General features: G+C 33.6%; 1 protein-coding gene across 1 annotated transcript in view; it reads left to right on the forward strand.

Moving 5' to 3' along the window:
* LOC142986776 (proton-coupled amino acid transporter-like protein acs) overlaps positions 1 to 20,185 on the forward strand; it is an 86,692-nt gene that overhangs the window by 62,940 nt on the left and 3,567 nt on the right. Inside the window, exons 2-6 of the mRNA XM_076135459.1 lie at positions 8,059 to 8,138; positions 12,724 to 12,858; positions 18,468 to 18,740; positions 19,123 to 19,483; positions 19,726 to 19,907. Coding sequence (XP_075991574.1) covers positions 8,059 to 8,138; positions 12,724 to 12,858; positions 18,468 to 18,740; positions 19,123 to 19,483; positions 19,726 to 19,907 — 1,031 coding nt within the window. The remainder of the gene's footprint in view (positions 1 to 8,058; positions 8,139 to 12,723; positions 12,859 to 18,467; positions 18,741 to 19,122; positions 19,484 to 19,725; positions 19,908 to 20,185) is intronic.

Genomic DNA, 20,185 nt, shown 5'->3' on the forward strand with positions numbered 1-20,185 from the left:
TAGAGAGAATAATGAAACGTAGAATAACTTATATACTGTGCTGACGCCAGTAAAGGACGCCTTAGACATACGTACGCAGTTCATATCGGCCATTTTTTGTATTAAGTCGGGGAAAAAGTATTTTCGCATTATAGTATGTATGAACTTGTAATGAAATCTCTTTGGCTTCAAGAATCACAAATGGGTACACGGTTCATTAGGTTTCCTTCTGTGAGCTCGTGAGGTACCCAAACACCCAGCTTTTTTGTGTAGAGAAAAGATTTTATTACAAGTTCATACATACTATAATGCGAAAAGACTTTTTCCCTGACCTAATAAAAAGTTCAGGTGCGTAGTACTCATAACCGGCGGTCCTGTATGGATGTGAAAGAAGCAAGGGAAGTTTTTAGGGATCGTTGCAATTGGCGTTCTTTGAGCTATGTCTACCCCTATGGGTTAAAAGCGTGATTTAATGTATGATATTGAATAAATCTGGGCACGAATTTTAAGGAACACAGCGAACCAAAGGCAACCCATTGAACAAACTTACAACTTAATACGGGTTAATATCTTTTACAATATTAACGTTTCCTTTGACAAACATTACATGCAATTACTACCAAAATAATCTTAACAAAACGACAAATTCACAAAAGACTTTCACCCCAATTTTTTTCATTCGTCACGTGTTTGTAGCAATCATCACTGTGCCACTAATTAGTGCACTATTTAGTTGAGGGGAGATGCAATATGGGATGTGTGTGGACGAGTTTGGTAGCGTGATTGCTGGCCGCCCTCGTCGGTGTTGCTAGGAGATAACATTGTACTGTGAACTGCCTCAGTGGACTAAAGTAATCATGATTCCGTCATTAATTGAAGGGGTGTTTACAGTCGCGGGTAAAAACGGGTATAAAGCATTTTAAAAGCATATAATTTTTTTATTTGTATTGCTATGCCTTGCGGCTTAGGTTACAGTAAACATACAACAAGAAAGTTCTAAATTTACGAAAGTTTAAATTATTTGGTTTTCTTTAGGTACTCATTAGAAATAAGCCTTCCGCTACTTGACGCTTGTATTTTAATTTAAAATACATATTGTTAAGTGATCAACCCACTAGAAGTTTGTTAGTTGGTTAGGTTATGTTGAATTAGCACCTGTTTCTCTTATTCAGCTGTCCAGGAATTATACCCAGTAATTCTAGATTTATCTCACATATCACAGTCATTTAGAATTTTACCATCACAAATCAGTATCTAAACAAACGTAACGTTTTCGTAACTAACTAATATAAAATTAAATTTCAGAATTAGGCAAAGTTTAGTATTATGCCTTTATTGGACTTTGAAGTCATTACATGTAAATGATTTTAATGAAAAACCCATAGATACATTGTGCGCCGAATTGACAAGCTCGTTGTGATTGAAATTTGATTCAATTAGTTTATCATTCCGTTAATTAAGTTTTAGAGATGAAAGGTTATTGATATATTGTTAGTACAATCAAGAGGTATTTTAATACAAAGCTCGTGTATTTATGAATAGTTTAACAATAACAATTAGTGTATTGAAATGTAATAAGAGAGATACGATTTATTTGTTAAATACAAAAAAAATAATTTGGATAGATGGGCATTTCTCAGAAATGAAGTGTTTTTGCCTAATTTATCTGGCAAAATTTTAGGTTCTTATTTTGGCGAAGATATCGCAGTAATATCATAGCGTTTTCAAAAAGATACTCGAAAATAGCGGAGGCCCTCCTGTAGTCGCATTAGTTAATGAAATACAATGTTTTAAAATTTTTGATTACCAGCGTAATGAGATGTGACCAGGTGGATGAGAAATAAGGCACAGGTAAATTAGAAAAATGTGAAATAAAAAACGCAAGCAGCCGTTTCTTTGGCTTATAATAAATAAATCACAGTCACAATTAGGAACACTTCCAGGTAAACTCTTAAGAACCTTAGTAAATCGGAAAAAAGTGTTGAGAAATGTAAAAATAGTTCACATCTTCAAAACTGTTATAAAGCTCGTACAAATATGATCAAGATACACTTGAATAAGACAAGTACATGATCAGGATCATATAATTTACTTATTTATAATATTTTATAAGAGATTTGGAAGGTTTTTGAACTTGTATTATCTATGCCATAATAATTATCAGTGGTCGATATAACAAAATCAGTTCGACTCTACTTTCATTTTTTTTATATTATGTTTGTGTACAGGGGTTTTAACTATTATCTTTCTTTCAGTAATATTTACTTTTCTTTGACACAAACAATTACTATTTTAATTACTTTCAGGTTTTTTCTACACTTGTCGTAAAGTTTTTTCAGATTGGTCAGTCGTAGCGTGATGATATATAGACTACAGCATTCCTCAATAAATAGGCTATCCAACAGTAAAAGAAATCTTCAATTCGTACCAGTAGTTCCTGAGATTAGTGTGTTCAAACAAACAAACAAAATTTCGACTTTTATAATATTAGTATAGATTTTATCGTTTTTGTAAATCTTATGGGTATTTTCTTATTAGACAATTCTAGAAAATTGATGAAGACAACGGAGTAACCAGCAGTATCTATCATTTATTATCGGGATGAGTATAATATTTCAGAAAAAGAGCGATTCTCTTTTGTTCTTTTTTCCTTAAATAATAAGCTTTAAATTTCTTTCTACATCTTTTTCTTCACACTATCTGTTGTCTTGATGATATTTCTTCAATACTCAATAGTTTTTTCGCCTTTGTACCTGAGATATCTGTCTATCCTTCTCTTCTTTATCTTTCAACAGCTGTTGGTTACTTTTAACATATTCATACTGTCTTCTCTCTGCTCACCGTTTTAACAAGTATTTTTTCTGTAATCTATTTCTTTATTTTCCCCTATTCTTTGATCTAGAACTTAAATAAACAATAATTTTGTCATTAATAAGGGAAAATTTACTGAAATCATAATTTACCTGGGACATATCTCATTTATCTGGTGCAAATTCGCCAGAGAAACCCAGGTGAATTAGGGCCAGATTTATTAGTTTTTCTCATAAAAATCCATTTATCTTGTTATTTTAATACAGTTATTGAATAAAAAAAAGAAAATAATGTTGTAAAACCCCAATGAAACAATCTGATGTGTTTTGTGAATAATATTCTGTCAATATTGGTAAAAAAAATACGACCATAAAAATTAGTTTACTTACCTTACAAAATCCTATTTCGAAGTCAATATCATGTATAATTTTGGCGAGGAGCAGCAAAGAAACGTGGTCATGGTATTAGAACACGGAGGAGACTAGCAGCGAGCGGGCCAGGAGCCTTCACCGGCTGTGCAAGCGACGGTTTTTGTGGGAAGTTCACGCAAAGATGGGCCAGATAAATTATGCTTATGCGTTCGGACATTCTTAAAACTTCCATAACTATTGTAGTTCATTATAAAACCAAAAATATTATACTGGAAATTATAGTTAAATGTTTGAGATACCGATGTACATAAATAAATTTAGTATTTTTTTAGGAACTCAATATTTTTTTAAACCATAATTAGATCAATTTCACGTTAGGACGCGCCATGTAAATTAGATTTCGACTGTATTCTATTTTTTATTATTTTTATAACAATATCAAATGATACATTTAACGTAGGCCTCGATAGATAAATAACGTTTACGTAGAAATAAAAATTATCGATAGTAAAATCTATTCATTTATATACGTTCTCTGATGAAAAACCTCTCAAACTCACCGTTTTGAGAATTGCCCAGATATGAGTCCCTAACGGCGATCTAGTTGTTTATAAGAAATTATTGTGCCTTTATGTTAACTAGTCTGGGTATAATCTATGAACAAAAAATGAGTCCTAAAAATGTGCACGCGTATAACTTTAGAACAACTTGACTTATTGGATATTTTCTTTATGTGTTTGCATTGTCATGACAAGTTTTGATCAATTCCCACAGGTATGGGATTAACGTATAACGTACTATAACTATACATGGACGAAGTCGGGCTTGGCCGCTAGTTAAAAATAATATTCCTTTCTTCTATTTATTTTCAAGTCACATATTTCTGGACTGTTCTAAAATAATGTAATTTCGGTAACAGAAACATGAATACAACCATGATGCGTATTGTAGGTATACAAAAATAGCGTTACAAATTAAACGCAAATGATTTCATCACGAGTTTCGTGGTAATTTCTGAAACCGTCACTATAAAGGCCTCCCTGTTAATTTACTATACTAATAAAAACAAAGTGTGGAATATTTTGAAACTATTTATAACTTAGACAAAAATACGTTGACTTGAACAACAAATACCTTATCGAAATATTCCATTTATTCAATGCCGTGTATTACCATCTTCGCCTTTACGAGTTAAACCCAAGGGGGTAGGCACTTAGGCAGTGACGTATGTAGTCAGACATTTCGTTTTTCGTCCGGTTGGGATGTTTATAAGATAAAAATGATTATTTGTATAAAAGTAAATACTAAATTAACGTCCATTAAAATCGTTATAGTTCTTTCTTATTTCCATTTTTCCATACCATAGGCTTATAAGCAAAGACGTTGCCAATCGGCAGACTGACTTTACAATACTACTTACTCGAACCGTAGTTCCAACTGCTCTGATAATGATTTTAATTAATTATATTCAGTGGCTGTGAATATCCGCAACTGGCTAGCTACCGGGGAACCGCTAGTGTTCTAAAATGCTAGTTGCTAAATTCAAGTCCACTAATTTTTCAAAAGAAAAATTATGAAGAGTTGTTTCTTGGCGCTGTTTTACGCTATTGATTTTTATCTACGAGGAAACTTAATTAAGCAAATGATATTAATAAATATGATATTTGATTATGATAAACAAGTGGTAAGAGTAATTTGGCGTGTCATTTGATTCATGTTTCTCATCGCATGCTGCTTGGGGCAGGTTGTCACAAACGCGGTGTCAACTCATGCCAGATTTTAGACCATTGCGACATTTACTAAGAAATTACTAAATTAATTTCAGTATAATTGATTATTTGTCACAGTAATAATAATTTCTGATTAGTACTGGAACTATTTATAATGCTGGCTTATTTTCCCTTAATTATTTAATTGATGACTTATAATTTGACTCCTTGTCAAGTGTTGCTCAACAACTACGAAATGGTTATTTTCGAAGTTAAAGTTAGTATCAAAATGTAGTAGTAAGTGTAAGTTCGTTATTAAAGAAATATAATTTTTGGATTTGACAAAAGAAAACAAGCTTTTAGATTCGCTTGACCATGACATACTAATAAAATTAAGTTCAATGACCACATTGAACTTAATTTTATATCATCTTTTATGCCAATAAAAAACATTGGCATTGGTAAGCATTCCGTGCCGGCCGACGGGTTGCCGGTACAGTTCTTTCTTAGTTCTTTTACTATTCTGGGTAAAGTCGAACACATAAAATAACAGTTTAAAAATCATGGCACAGTCGCGGAGTAATCGTTGAACATACATAAAAAATCATTCTAATTCGAACATAGTATCTCCTTATTTTTGAAATCAGTTTAAATAATTTGTATATTATAAAATATTGGAACAGAAAATGCTCAATTGTAAAATAACATTTGTGAGAAAAATAAGAGTATTTTCTACCGTTTCTAGAAAGCAGTTTCAATAGAACCTTTCATGTTCTAATACTGTTATAGAGAAAAAGCGAAGGAATTCAAAGCATAATCTTCTTATACACTTTGTAGTTCATATTTAAATCCAGTCAAAGGATTCTTCACACAATTGGATTACGAGTTCTGAAGAATTTTTGGATTTGTATTTTGTTGGGATGTTTACCGGTTTGTTTACTAAGGTAACATAGGAAGGGATGCAAGGGTCAAATGTTCTGCGACAATATCGCTGCAACATCAGATAAATAGGGGACTTCGCTCAACAATCTCAACTCAAAAACATTCGCTCATATATGTTGCCAGATATGTTAGGCGACATTTATTTTACCAAGCATTTCATAATAATTTTAATTATCCGGGCTTACCCGCTGTCCAGACTTACCAGCACACTTATATTTTGAACTAGCTTATACCCGCTACACCATCCGCGTGGACTATATAACTTAATAGCATTAGACACTCCCGTGGGATTTCGGGGATAAAAACTATGTACTTTCTTTGATCTCCAACCCTTTTTGTACAACATTCGATGATTTAGGCATAAAGAAGACACAGACTATTTTGAATTTGCATAAAAGTACAAATAAGACGTTTTTAAAACTATAACGGACTATTCCCGAACAATGTTCTTCTGGATTGAATCCAAATATTGACATATAGCACGTTGTTGTTCTAATTGATGCGATGATCTGATTTATCACAATGTCAGGAACACTACTGCAGGTATTTTGTCACCACTAAGATATGCTATTTATTAGATATTTCTGGCCCTGATAGTCTAATGGCGCCAAGACCTTTATATAAATATAAAACGCAAAACAGTCGAAACAATATCGATTATTGAAACACTTTTCGAGATAGACCGGCATAAAAATATGATTTCTCTAAATATTTATGAAATGATTTTAAGGAATAAGAAAATAGTTTAGTCATTTGTCATTTTCTTATCATTATATCATCGCTTATTAAACAAAAAAGAAACTTATTTTGTAATTTACTTACGTAACACTAGACGCAAAACTCCAATCTGATAATATAATCGCCCAGAAAAGAAGCAAGACCAAATACAATACAAATACACACATAAACTAAATATATATTATATTAGGTTTTTTATTCTATATTCTTCCCTCAAACACCTGACGAAACAATTAAAAACACGCTGTCCATTTTCACTACCAGTGGTTAAGGGTGGGAATTAAATACAAGCTCCGTGACAGGTAAGGGTGACAAATAATGGGAATCGTAGGGGATGGTTAACCAAACGGTTAGTTTTAATACCAGCGCTCATACATCAAACAGAAATATTAACTAGCAATAACATGCGGGCTCACTTGTACAGATATTTTAGGTAAAATTTAGCCTATGTCATTTTCCGATTTACATAGTTTACGTCTTTAGAAAATGAGTTACTTGTCAGTGAAAGTCGAGTTTATATCGGTACGACCATGTCTCAGAACGAAATAAAATATCAAACACTACGTATTTTTCTGATATTGGCAGACTGATAAAATCATAAGCTAAAGTACCAAAGTCCCGTCAAAATTCGTCAAGCCATCCCGGAGATTTGATACGATATATTATAATGTCGGTTAGACCTTCATGATTTTATCTCTTTTCTATACCTACTCATTTAGGAAAAAAGTTCTCATTTTATGACTTTACAAACAGAAACTCTCTCTCGACTTACTTGTAAATAGCATTTAATATACAAATATAAGAACTAATAGATAGGTATTAAGTTAATCGGTCTCTTTGTAAGGGGTCAATTTAAGTGGGCATTCATTAAACGACTTTCTTTGATCTGACCACTTTGATTTATACTCGTAAGTTTTATGCGGCTATTTGTTCCGTATTTTTAGAAATATCGATTCTGGACTTTTAGTCAGTCTGTAGTTGACTGGATTTGCAGTTGCTTGGACATATTTTGTGCTGTTGAATTTATTTGTGAAAGCTGTTGCGAAGAGAGAACGTTTTCGTGTTTAGGTAATGTAGGAGATTTGTATTAAACTTATAAAAAAATTGCCGAGTTACTTTAAAATTAGTTTGGAAACTTCTAGTTTTGTCACAACGGAAATGATAATTTTGGATTTAATTGTTTCATTTCATTGATAGAGATAGAATAAAGCATAACTGTTAAGGAACTACAAATGATATGTTCCGGCGGCGCCATTGATGCCCGATTTTCCCGATAAAAATGTTACAAAAAAAATATAATTACAAAAAATATCTGTGTTAAGTATTTAACGAATTTGTGCGTTTCGTGCCCTGTTCTGAAAAAGTAAAATTAGGTATAATCATATTATAAGATTATGGTATAGTTAATTACGGTTTAGTTACAAAAATATCTTTATCTTTTGTGCCGTAGCTGCGACTGTTACAAATGAAGTAAAGCATATATTAATAAGGATTTTTCATGTTTTCAGGAGGCTGTAGAATGGAACCGGCGGCAGAGTGGACCCATGATCAACCCCTCCTTCGAACCCGATGATTTTCTACCACAGAGGTAACATACTATATTCAATGATTTTTAAGTGATAAATACCATTTCAAGATGCTGTAAAATACTATTGACTTTTCGATTTTTTATTCAGTGGGTCCAAAACGAACATGCGTTTTCAAAACGAATAAGCTAAAGAGTTGATTTTTAGAGTCAATTGAGATAGGTATAACGAAGTTTTATTTTTAATGGTATTACTGATACAATTTAACTTATCGTTTTATAGTAATAATGTTATATGATGAAAATACTAAATAGGTGGTCTAATTACTATTCAATGATTATATTGACGATCGAAATGCCGTTTTTCCGAATCAGTGGCAAAATACTTGGTCGATATAAATTTGTTTCATATGCTTTAGTTAATCATTTTGTTTTTAAATTACTATTATCAGGTATTTTTTTTGTCTTCATGCTTATTGTAAGGATACATTTAACTTAGACAACTGGCCAATAGATGCCGATTTCTATTACAAATTTTAGATTAACCCCGAAACGTGTTTCAAAACAAACAAAGTCTACACGTGTTCTCTTATAGGTATTGTTAGGTAGGTCATTCTCGGTACTATAACATGTATAGAAAGATCTAGAAGGATGGGATGAGGCGTAGGCCCCTCCCCCTTGCACTGGGCATGCGCAGTAGATGCCTCTCAGACACAGTACATGAACTACGTATGTGGACTAGGAATAATGGATCGGATTCTTATTTAAAATAATAAAATTTATGAAATTGTTTATTTGGTCTTTTAAATGTCTTTGACATAGATAGAACTTGTTAGCGAGATTAAAGATAGGACTTGTTAGCGAGATCGCAAAAACATGGAGGTTCTTTCAGTTGATTAATTGCTGTTTGTTTTAATTTGTTTTTTGTAATTATTCATTTTCATAATGTTATTATTTGCACACAATAGTGTTTTTCATGTAATGTTCTAGAAAAGAGCTGCTCTTGATAAAGTACAAATTTGGAAAAAATATCCTCAACAAAATTAAAACCTTCTATAGTTAAATATCTATTAAAGTTTTAAATATTAATGAACATTAATATAATCGATTTTAGTACAGAACAATAACTTATCGGCAAAACGTTAATAAGAAACAGGCTTGTTAATGTGAATTTAATTAAAATTGGCCGATGAGTTTTGAAGAAAAATGTAACAAACAAACTCACGTTTTTGTCCATTAACATCAATAACGTTTCGATTCACGTGTTTTCAAAATATTAATGACTTGTTTTTAAACGATTTTGCGTTTTAGGTATAAAAAATGAATTATGAATTTTAACTAAATAGGTTACTTATAGGTAGGCTGAATTCGAGGCAATAGAAACTTAGTTAATAGAAAAAGTATAAGATTATTTAAACATTCCCAGAACTTGTATTATTGTTTATTAGTTAGTAGCCTTTGTATTTCATTTAAAATTAATAATAACTATAAAAATGTCTTCACGTTGCGCCAAGGTAAACTTCTAAAAGATTTCCTTTTCTTCCTTCCTGAAACACTATATTTTCATTTCTATTATTACAAAAGATTTTATAAAACCTGCTACTATCTGTCAAGAGTGGAATCATAAATTATCTATAATATTATTTTAAATGGAAAAGGATGGTCGTTACTCAATCACGCCAAAACTACGGATTTTAGCGAAACTTGGCTGTATTGTAGCTGAATGTCAATTTATCTATATAAGTATGTATTTAGAAGTATATAAGTATGTTTATCAGTTATTTGGTTACAATAGTACAAGCTCTCCTTAGTTTGGAATCAAATGACTGGGTGTGATTTGTCCAATAATTACTTATTTATTTATGCAACAGTATAATATAATATACTAAGTATAGAAATACGAACATTTGCCTGGTGGTTTTACCTGAGTTAGCCAAACCTTTATAATAATAGTCCGCTCGGAGTCACGGCAACAGTCATTGATACAATAAAGTATTAGACAGAAGATCTTATTGACGTCACCTCGTAATTACCCATTGTAAGTTAATTTATCGTATTCCGACAACTCAGCCGAGCCATTATCGTTCATAGACGTCTAGTTTATTACTCAGTGATTGTGTACTTGTGAATTATGATTAACTATGTCCCAATGGGCTAAAAGAATGAATGAATATATTCTTTCTAAACCACCGGGCTGAGAAACTGAGGGAAAAGTGGTCCTCTGTCTCACTCCCATACTTCCACCGCGCGGTATTGTGTGTACAATACACAGGTACACTCTTTAGTGAAGTGTACCTTCAAGGAAACGACGCAAAAGAACCAGTCCTGAGCCACCACGTTAAAGCACATCTGTTAGCAACTTTTATAAACTTTTATTTTTTTTATTTTACACAAACTTTCAAAGTAGAAAATAACCGTGTGTGCCATAACCACATTAAAAATCTTGCTTGATTAATACAAAGACTAGTGTAAAAGGACTTTTGAGCTGAAATAAAGCCTTTCTTTGCAACGACCAATCTAGTTATTGACACGACACAGGTATTCTCTTCGCTAAAAAGTGTATATTTGTGTATTGTCCACATACTTGAGCAATATAAAAGAAACTCCTGCTCTGTTAGCTGGTCTCCACGACTGACTGCCATAGCCGAAAATCGGCTAGGAAAACTTGATTGTTGTTATTACTCGCACTTCATTTGTTACAAATCATCTTTGCACAATCATTTGAAGTACTTATTGTATCCCACCCTCCTAATAAGGCGTTTCGAGGAAAATCAAAGCGGATTAAATGATCAATATGTTTGGCAATGAGTATAGAGAAAAAGGGATCGGATCGAGGGATGGTTTTGTTTAAATGACTAACTTAAGCTACTGTTTGTATTTTAATAGGAAATTATTGATCGAGATAGTTATTATATTTTGTTCTTATTGTTCTGATACGTTTGAAGGCTAATAAACAGTAGTTTCTCTTAATAAAGTACAATTACGTGTTTTTAAATGGGTGAGCTACTAGATACTGGGATTCGACGTTTTTCAGTAGTACGAGACCTCCCGAGATTATACTGAAACATTTTGAACAAACAAGTTTTTGTTTTGTTTATTGACATTTACCCCAAAAAAATCATGTAGTTCTACGTAAACTAAAAGTGCTTTTTAGTTTTTCATAAGAAAATTGACAATTAAGACTCAATGAATGAGAGTTAGTGATTCTCAATGATTCCTTTTGATAAGAGTCTCTATTGTTAGCGTCATTTTTGCTAACACTTTGAAAAAGTGCCGCTACGTTACTAGCACCGATATATTGGGACTGATGAAAAATATTATAAAATAAACAAGCCATAAATTAGTAACTCCCTGTTCTTCCTGATTTCTATTCTAATTCTTGAGTCCAGTAAAAAAATCCTAATCACTTCGGCCGATTTAACACAAAAGTATTCAAATTTCGGTAGTCAATCAACAATCAATTAAAACAAAGTGCATAAAATAAAATCATTCCTTTTTAATTTATTATCGAATCGCTATACTTTTGTAAAAGGGTGTTTTTGATTGGACGCTTCAATTCGTGGGTATTTTGGCGCGCAATCAATGCGAAGAGTAATTATTCACACTCGGCTATTGAAATTGAGTAAACAAATGATTCGGACAAACTATACATCATTGGACTTAATAAACCTGTTGCATTTTGTTATAAGACCGCCTCTTCTCTATCACCACAACGAGATCTTAATCCTAATTTCTCTTACTACTTGAGAACATTAGGCTTTTATGAAGCTAGGAAGAAAGTTGTCTACCTTAAGTTTGTCCTAAAGATGTACTAAAGATAAACATTATGTTTTTAGTATCATATTGTGACAAAATTAATGCTCTATAATTCAATGGAAGGGTGAAGAAAGAGAAAAAATAGAAACAAAAAAAATCTAATCGTATTAAGAAATAATTGATCTAAGCTTCCTTAGCTATGAACAAAGTCAAAATAAAAAAAAAAATCAAAAAGTGCATTTTAAATAAATTCACATAGATGCCTACTCCATTTTATTAGAACCTACAGGCTGCCTAGATTGATTCTGAAACTTGACAGAGCGAAGTCTCATCGTCCCACTCTCGCCCGTGGCTCGGATAGTCAATCAATATTGCAGCCAGGTACAGTGTTATGTACCGCCAGTCTATGTAAGGACTCTAGTCAAGCTCCACGTGTGACCTAAACTCTTCCAAAACGACTTCCCCACAGACAAAGTAAGTGCAATTTTATAAAGTTCGCATAATAGTTAATCAATAGTCCCACTTTTACCGTCTCCTAGCAATACCAAACTTCCGAAATGGAATATGGAGGGGTACGTAACACAAATGTTTCTCTTTTACGGATTTTGTCCACGACTTACATTGTTTTGGACTGTTTAGTAAACATTGTTTTTATAAACAATAGTTTAAACAGTGATAGGTGGACGATTAGGTAGCGATGGGGCAGCGGAAAATATATTTCACGGAGGACCAATCTGAGATACCTATTGTGTACAATTTTGTATGTATGCGATTAAGCAAGCTTAAGCGAGCTTAAACAATCCAAAAAACAGTGTTAACAGTTACATAAGAAGCTAAAAGCCAGTGATATTAGTAAATATTAGTGGTATTAAAATGGTATTTTTGTCGACAGCCTCTCGCCGGTGAAGGATGAGAAGAAGTCCCCCGGAGACAAGGGCATCTTCCTGGTGAACCTTCGGGAGAAGAACATGCCGGAGATCGAGGAGTACGAGCCCTACGACAACAGGGTCGTCGACCACCCTACCACGTAAGTCAACCCTTTACCTAAATACTATTAAACATTTTGTAGAATTTTTCTAAGGGAGGACAGAGCTGTGATTCGAAATCTAATGTTTTTCTTACAATTATTGAAGTTTATTCAAGTGTATGTGATAATAGTTAACTGTTTTAAAGGTAAACGTCACTACAGTTATTTACGGTCGTCATTAGTACCGTAATTATATATTTCCCTCAACAATATTATCAATATTTAATGTTTATCTCATATTACCCAATTTACTATTGCTTACCCTCAAAAGGTACCTAATCAAACCATTATAATTTGCTGGCGTCTGGCGAAACTGTTTGCGGCTAAGAAACCTCAGCGATATTACCAAAAAAATATACATTCATTCACGAATTTCATGCTATTTCACTAGATCCAAGCTGTGCGTACTCTTACCAATAAATTTCAAGCTTTTGTATAGCATAGTCTGTAACATGTTTTAGGCTGACATATCAAGATAATGGCACTCTCTGTCAGCATTCACTCCCTGATCGGGGCATCAGTATACAGTTGAAAATCTTCTCCGCAATATAGTAGTTTTCTTGAATCATTTAGCTAAATGTCGGCCTTCCAACTTAAAAACAAACAACAACTATCTAGTGTAGATAAAGTAATAAAAAAGTAAAAATTGTATGACTTACTAAAACCTGCAGTTTATATTATTATAAAATCTATAAGTAGTTTTTTGAATATTCAAAACATAATATGTTGTAACTGTATTGAGGAATTTGACTACACTTCTTCACTTGTGTAAATATAGGGTGAATATTTACAGTAGTTTTAAATTATGTACTAAAGACATGGTTAAATTATTTACTTAACTTATGTCACATCTGTTTGCAAAATGTATACCAATTTAATAGTTCCAAATCAGATACAACAAACCGATTTCGGATATTGGTAAAAAACAGTACAATAATTTTAAAATATTATTATTGTAAATAAATTTGTAAAATAAGCACATTTAGCCAGTTTGAAAATTATTTAGACGTAATTAAATCTTAGCCCAAAAACAACGCTCTATAGAAAACAAACGATCTTATCTCAACAAAATAGCATTTATTTAAATGATTATTTTAAATTTTAATATTTTAACACAGCAATGAATACGTCCTTCAAGTAATAAAATCGTCATAAAAATTCGCTATTTCCAACTAGCAATTTTAACCAACAATATAACATTTACCCATTACTACATTTTCGAATAATTTCCCAACTTCTCAATTTCTTCACTCATTCATTCTCTTCAATTAAACTCTTTCAACTGTTTAGCATACCTAATGTGTCTTGCAATAATAAAAACAATTATTTTTATGTCAAACACAGACTTAATCAATCATAATCTTTACCAAAATCTCTTCAACGGTTGTAGCGTAATTGCTTAGCAAACAATCATTTGAAATGCACCCTCTCACCGAAACATACAGACAAACTTCTCTTTATTAGTAAAATACAACCCCAAACGATTTTTCACTCATCCCTCAAGCTGCACCCCTTTACCAAAGAAACATGCCATTGAAAAAACGAAACTCATTTATGACTTTTCCAAATTCATTTTTTTTCGACAATCTCTTCACACGTTGCGTTTGGGTGAAATATTTACACCCCGTTAGGTTCGCGATGGGGTGCTAGGGGTGCAACGAATGGCCACTGAGGTGGTAAGTGGCTAAAACATTGTTAGCCGCTTTGATTAAGCTCGCTGTACAGGCGTGAGCACAAATATAAATATGTAAAATATTGTAATTACAAACAAACATGTCTAGCAAACCACCATGTTAATGTTGTGTTGTTTATTTAATTTAAAAATAAGTTATATTTTTTATGTTCTTCAACTTTTTTAAACTTGATCGTTAGGGGCAATTTTCATTTAAACGGACAAAGCTTTTAAGGTAGCAGTGAACTAGAAAAGGCATTAAAACTGTAATTTTACCAATAAAAACAAATTACACACACATAATACTTATGCTTAAAAATAAGTTACTTCTGTGTGGCTATTGTAAAATATGAAAACTTTTCCCGGATGAGTGAGAATGAGTTTAAATGGTCACTATGTTTATCAAGAATGTATGAAAACATAGGTTATAGAGGAACTTTGTTTCGAAAAATTATAAAATTTTTCATTCATATCGTGACATTCTTTGTCATAGTTTGATCATACTTCTCTACGATTCGAAATAAAAAAAATGGTTTTAATGATTTTCTAGAAACAAAACATGTTTGCGCTCGTGACTGTACATTGATGGTGCGTAAGTGCATGCTGATTAAGAGGGTTAGGCCCTCCAAATAGGCATTGCGTTTTCTCTATTAGAAAATTCACAGGAGATTAGTAGAGTGGTCGGTAAACTACTTAATCGCATGTGAGAACATACATCTGTCGATCTTTGGAGATTAAACAACCGTAGTGATGTTTGGATTTACATTGAGTCAGCATTTGTTGCGTAAAACTATAAACTTTTCCTTATAAATGATTTTTACCAGTTGAATATTATAAAAGATATTGTCGGCATTCAGGCTCATACATGTGGGACTATTTAAACCTTGTCAATGACTCACTGCCTGTGAGCAAAGACTACTGTAAAATTTCAGACCTATCGGTCGCTTGCCCACCCTGGCTATCTTTCTATTCCGCCGACAATAATCTTGCGGCATCAATTTAGGCCAATATAGGATAAAGTATAAACATTTTGTAGTAGGTACTTTTACTAAATAAAGCTTTTGACACCTTAGAACAGTTTATCTGTACCTTCTGAAGTTAGTTTGTACGAAGAATTATGGTAATGCACTATTAACGTGTTTCTTTGCATCTCACGTACAATCGCGTGGACGATACGTATATATGTATTATCTTCACAATTAATTATCTTGTGTTTCACACACATGTATTTCGAATAATTTAAGGACCAAGGAGCTCGTGGCTTAGTTAACGATAGCCGCGCGGATCGATCTCTGAGGTTAAGGTCTTGCCGAGGTTGTTCTGTGGATGGGTGACCATCTAACACATATCGAGTTCCTCCGTGTTTCGGAAGGCACGTTAAATTGTGGGTCGCGGCTGTCATTTTCGAAGATCTTTGACAGTCGTTAACAGTAGTCAGAAGCTTGAAAGTCTGACAACCAGTCTTACCGAAGGGTATCGTGTTAAATCCCAAGTAACTGGGTTGTGGAGGTCAGATAGGCAGTCGCTCCATGTAAAACACTGGTATTCAGAGTTGCATCCGGTGAGACTGGAAGCCGGCTCCAGCATAGTTTGGAAACAGGCTAAGCTAATATTATATATATATATATAAGGACATAATTCTATTCGCGTAATAATCTTTGATCGGATCAGAGACTAGCGAAGTATAGGCACAAATGAAATATTGTTTGTTTGTCAGGTTCTCTAACGTTACAAATACATAAATAGGAGTTTCCCAAGGAGTAGACTGAGACCACAGACCGCCATTTGGTACGAAACTTACAGATCTTCCCTTGCTTCGTATACCTGACCTTTTAGCAAGACAGCACAGATTTGATCTGTGTATAGTTTTCTATGACGATACCCTCCTGGCATTTCCATTTACTTTCGCAAACTAAATATCAGTTATTCTTATTCTTGCGATTTTAATAATGAATCCGCTTCAGGCGTAGTGATTTTAATACTCATACGATACAAATATTTGTGTGATCTACAAACATTTCGGGAGCGACTTACTTTACATAAATTATTTTTAGCTCGCCTGAAAACGATGGGGCAATGATCTTATAGAAAAAACATTAATAATAAACAGTTTCAGAATTCTCCTGCGACCTAAAAAAGGAAAAAAATCCTTTTAAGTTACAGTTAAAAAAACAGTGTTTTATTGGACTATTTCGAAAGTATTCTATTTCCCAAAAAAATATTATAAAATCCGTCCACAGTCGGCGAAGTAATTAGTGAACATCATTCTTATCTGATACATCCTAGTACATCATCATCATCATCATACATCGTAGGATTAAATAATAAATTATATACCTAATCATTATTTATTGTCATTAAAGTATTGCGAAGTACTTAATGATCGGGTATCAGGGAAAAACATACAACTGGTTTCTTAGTAAACAAGATTTAAAATTAAAATGAAGCAATAGTTTTATCCATAAATTCCTAACAAGGGCGATACCGCCGCCTTGTGGACACTGAAATATTTGGCGGACGGACAAATATAACGAACGTCTAATCAAGTTACAAAAGAATATTAAACATACATATATTATTAAACTAAAAAGAAAACGATTTCAACCTACATATTAAAGAAAAGAAGATCAAAAAAGATCATCCTTCTTTTTTTGAAGTCGGTTTAAAATTTTAAAACTAAGAAGAGATTACTACTGGATTTTAATTTTCCTTGTAAAGAGCACTAGTCCATAATTAGCATATACCGTATACTCGTAGTGGTATTTGAAATGAGCGTCTCCGTGCTTCGGAGAGCACGTATATGGTCGGTTACAGGTTGTTGTCAATTAAGATAACAATCGTCAGGTCATATTAAAGGCCTTTTGGGTGCCTTGAACAACTTTGACACTAGGTTGCACTAACTATACAGCAAAAAAACGGGAAGCTTACATCCGAAATGAATTACGGCGTTAAAATATCATGCATTGCCTCGTGAAGCTAAACTGGAAAATCTTCCATTTGATCATACTACGGATATAGAACAACATGAATTATACCTTAATTATAATATAATCAATCATTAGCATTACTAAGCATACTTAGACTAGACTTGAATGATAAGTAATTATAGCTGTGTAATACCTGTAGGGAAAAATATAAAAAAATTACCCATTGCTGTCATGACTTGAACCCAATCTCTCGTTTTTGAGTAGAAGTAGCATGGTGATTATTTTTACCATCGTTTACCGGGTATCGTCTTAAAATAGCGCATAAATAACATTAATACAATAATCCTGTGCCTCGATTCTCTTCTACTATCGACTAACGACAACCGAACTGTCATCGAGAAATTTTGTATGAAAATCTGATCAGCGCCTCTGTCGGGTGTCGTAGGAAACATTTTAGCAGTACATTCTAAATGTCAAAATCCGATAGCTAGCCGGTTGTCGGTAGTCGATAGTGGTAGAGAATCGAGGTACAGGATCATAATAATATGTTTATGAACATACTTACCAACAAACTATATTCTACTTTTGCAAAATAGGAACAACATGATAACACTATGTAACTATATCATTTTAAAGAAAATCTTGCATTAGCGCTGAGCGTTATCGTATCTGATACATGCATACGCTAATTGTTATCTTTCAGTGGATGCTGTTCGAACATTTTACACACTATGTATGAAATGACTGACTCTGTGCCACAGTCAGTGTGTGCGACCGCTGGTCATAAAGACTTAGGCTCGATTCCTGAGTCGGGCAAAGTACCATTCATGTGTCTTTTCTAATTGATATTAGAGTTTTTCAAAACAGGTTTGATAAAATATACCTACTAAAATAATTGAATGACGAAATCAGCTCGATAATAACAAGACTATTATTTTGTACACATCATTTACTTAGCCGTAAATGATTTATGTAAATAAGTACTATATTTTAACAATTCTTGTCAACAGAAACCTGGAGACCTTCCTCCATCTCCTCAAAGGGAGCTTGGGTACCGGTATCCTGGCCATGCCTCGCGCGTTCGTGAACGCGGGCTACATCGTGGGCTCCATCGGCACCGTCATCATCGGGATACTCTGTACCTACTGCATCCATATGCTACTGGACTCCTGCTTCGTGCTCTGCAAGAGGAGACGGGTACCTTCTCTGACCTACACAGCTGCGGCTGAGGCTGCTCTCTCTGAAGGTCCTGACTGGTGCAAGGCGTGCGCTCCTTATGCTGCGTAAGTGTCAATAGACTTTGAAGTTTTGCGAATTATAGGCCATTACAAACTACATCATGTCATTTTATAAGACTCTCGCGTTGACGCTTACACATTGTCACATTCCTGTTATTATTTTGAATATGATATAAAGGCTCGAGTTTAAAAAGTAACATTCTAATATTATTATTATATAGGTACTCTGAAGAAAGTCCAGTAGATGCAAGTCCAACAAATGCTTATGAGCTCTAATCTAACATAACACATATACAATTACGCTATAGTTGCAGATAAAAGAAAAATAGTATGTCACACAGATGAGTTATTTAAATAGTTAAATCTCTTCATTATCTGTATTTTAAAATACAAATTCTACATAATAATCTTTTAAATTTGTTGACAGGCACATCGTGAACGTATTCCTCTTGATATATCAGATCGGAACATGCTGCGTATACGTTGTCTTCGTATCTGAGAACATGCACTCCGTACTCACTAAATACTTCGGCGTTGAGATCACCGAATTCCAAGTGATGTTATGCATTCTTCTGCCATTACTTCTGATCAACTACGTGAGGGATTTAAAGTACCTAGCGCCGTTCTCTGCTGTGGCCAACGTGGTGACGATCGTGAGCTTCGGAATGATCTTGTACTATCTGTTCCGTGAGGCACCTACCCTGGAGGGCAAGTCTCCCGCCGGCGAGCTGGCCAACTTCCCCCTGTTCTTCGGTACTGTGCTGTTTGCGCTTGAAGCTATTGGTGTGGTGAGTATTTTCAATAATTATTTTCTGTATAAACGACTTAATAATGTGTTTTTAAGTCAAATTAAAGAGTGAAGATCAAACGATAATAATGTTTACTTTACTATTTGAGTTTATTTTCAATAAGTATTTTATTGTAAGACCGCTTAGCTAAAGTCCAAAACATACACACAAGAATGCACTCGGTATCTTAGCCATTTACGAAAAAGTAATATGTTACTAATATTCTAACTGTTCTTCCCCAGATCTTGCCTTTGGAGAACGAGATGAAGACTCCACGTGACTTCGTGAGCAAATTCGGAGTACTGAACTGCTCGATGGTGAGCATCATCATCATGTACGTGGGAATGGGTCTGTTCGGCTACCTGCAGTACGGCAACGACGCGGAGGGCAGTATCACCTTGAACCTGCCTTCTCACACTGAGATGTAAGTAGCATAGCTTATATTCTAGTATTCGTTGGGTAATATGATTCTTAGAAATAGTTATCACTCGTTCTAACAGTAAAGGAAAACATCGTGATAAAACCTTGCATTCTTAATGATAAGTTCGTTAATACTTTTCATAAGGGCATACTAAGTCCTCAACTTGCACTTGGCTCGCGTGGTGGACTCAAGGCGTCTATACCTCCCTTATTTAAGAAAAGACTCTAGTCTAGAAATATTTACCACTTCATGAGTTATTGTAAATTTTATAAATTTTCTAA

The sequence above is a fragment of the Anticarsia gemmatalis genome, chromosome Z (genome assembly GCF_050436995.1).
Source record: "Anticarsia gemmatalis isolate Benzon Research Colony breed Stoneville strain chromosome Z, ilAntGemm2 primary, whole genome shotgun sequence".
NCBI classification, from domain to species: domain Eukaryota; kingdom Metazoa; phylum Arthropoda; class Insecta; order Lepidoptera; family Erebidae; genus Anticarsia; species Anticarsia gemmatalis.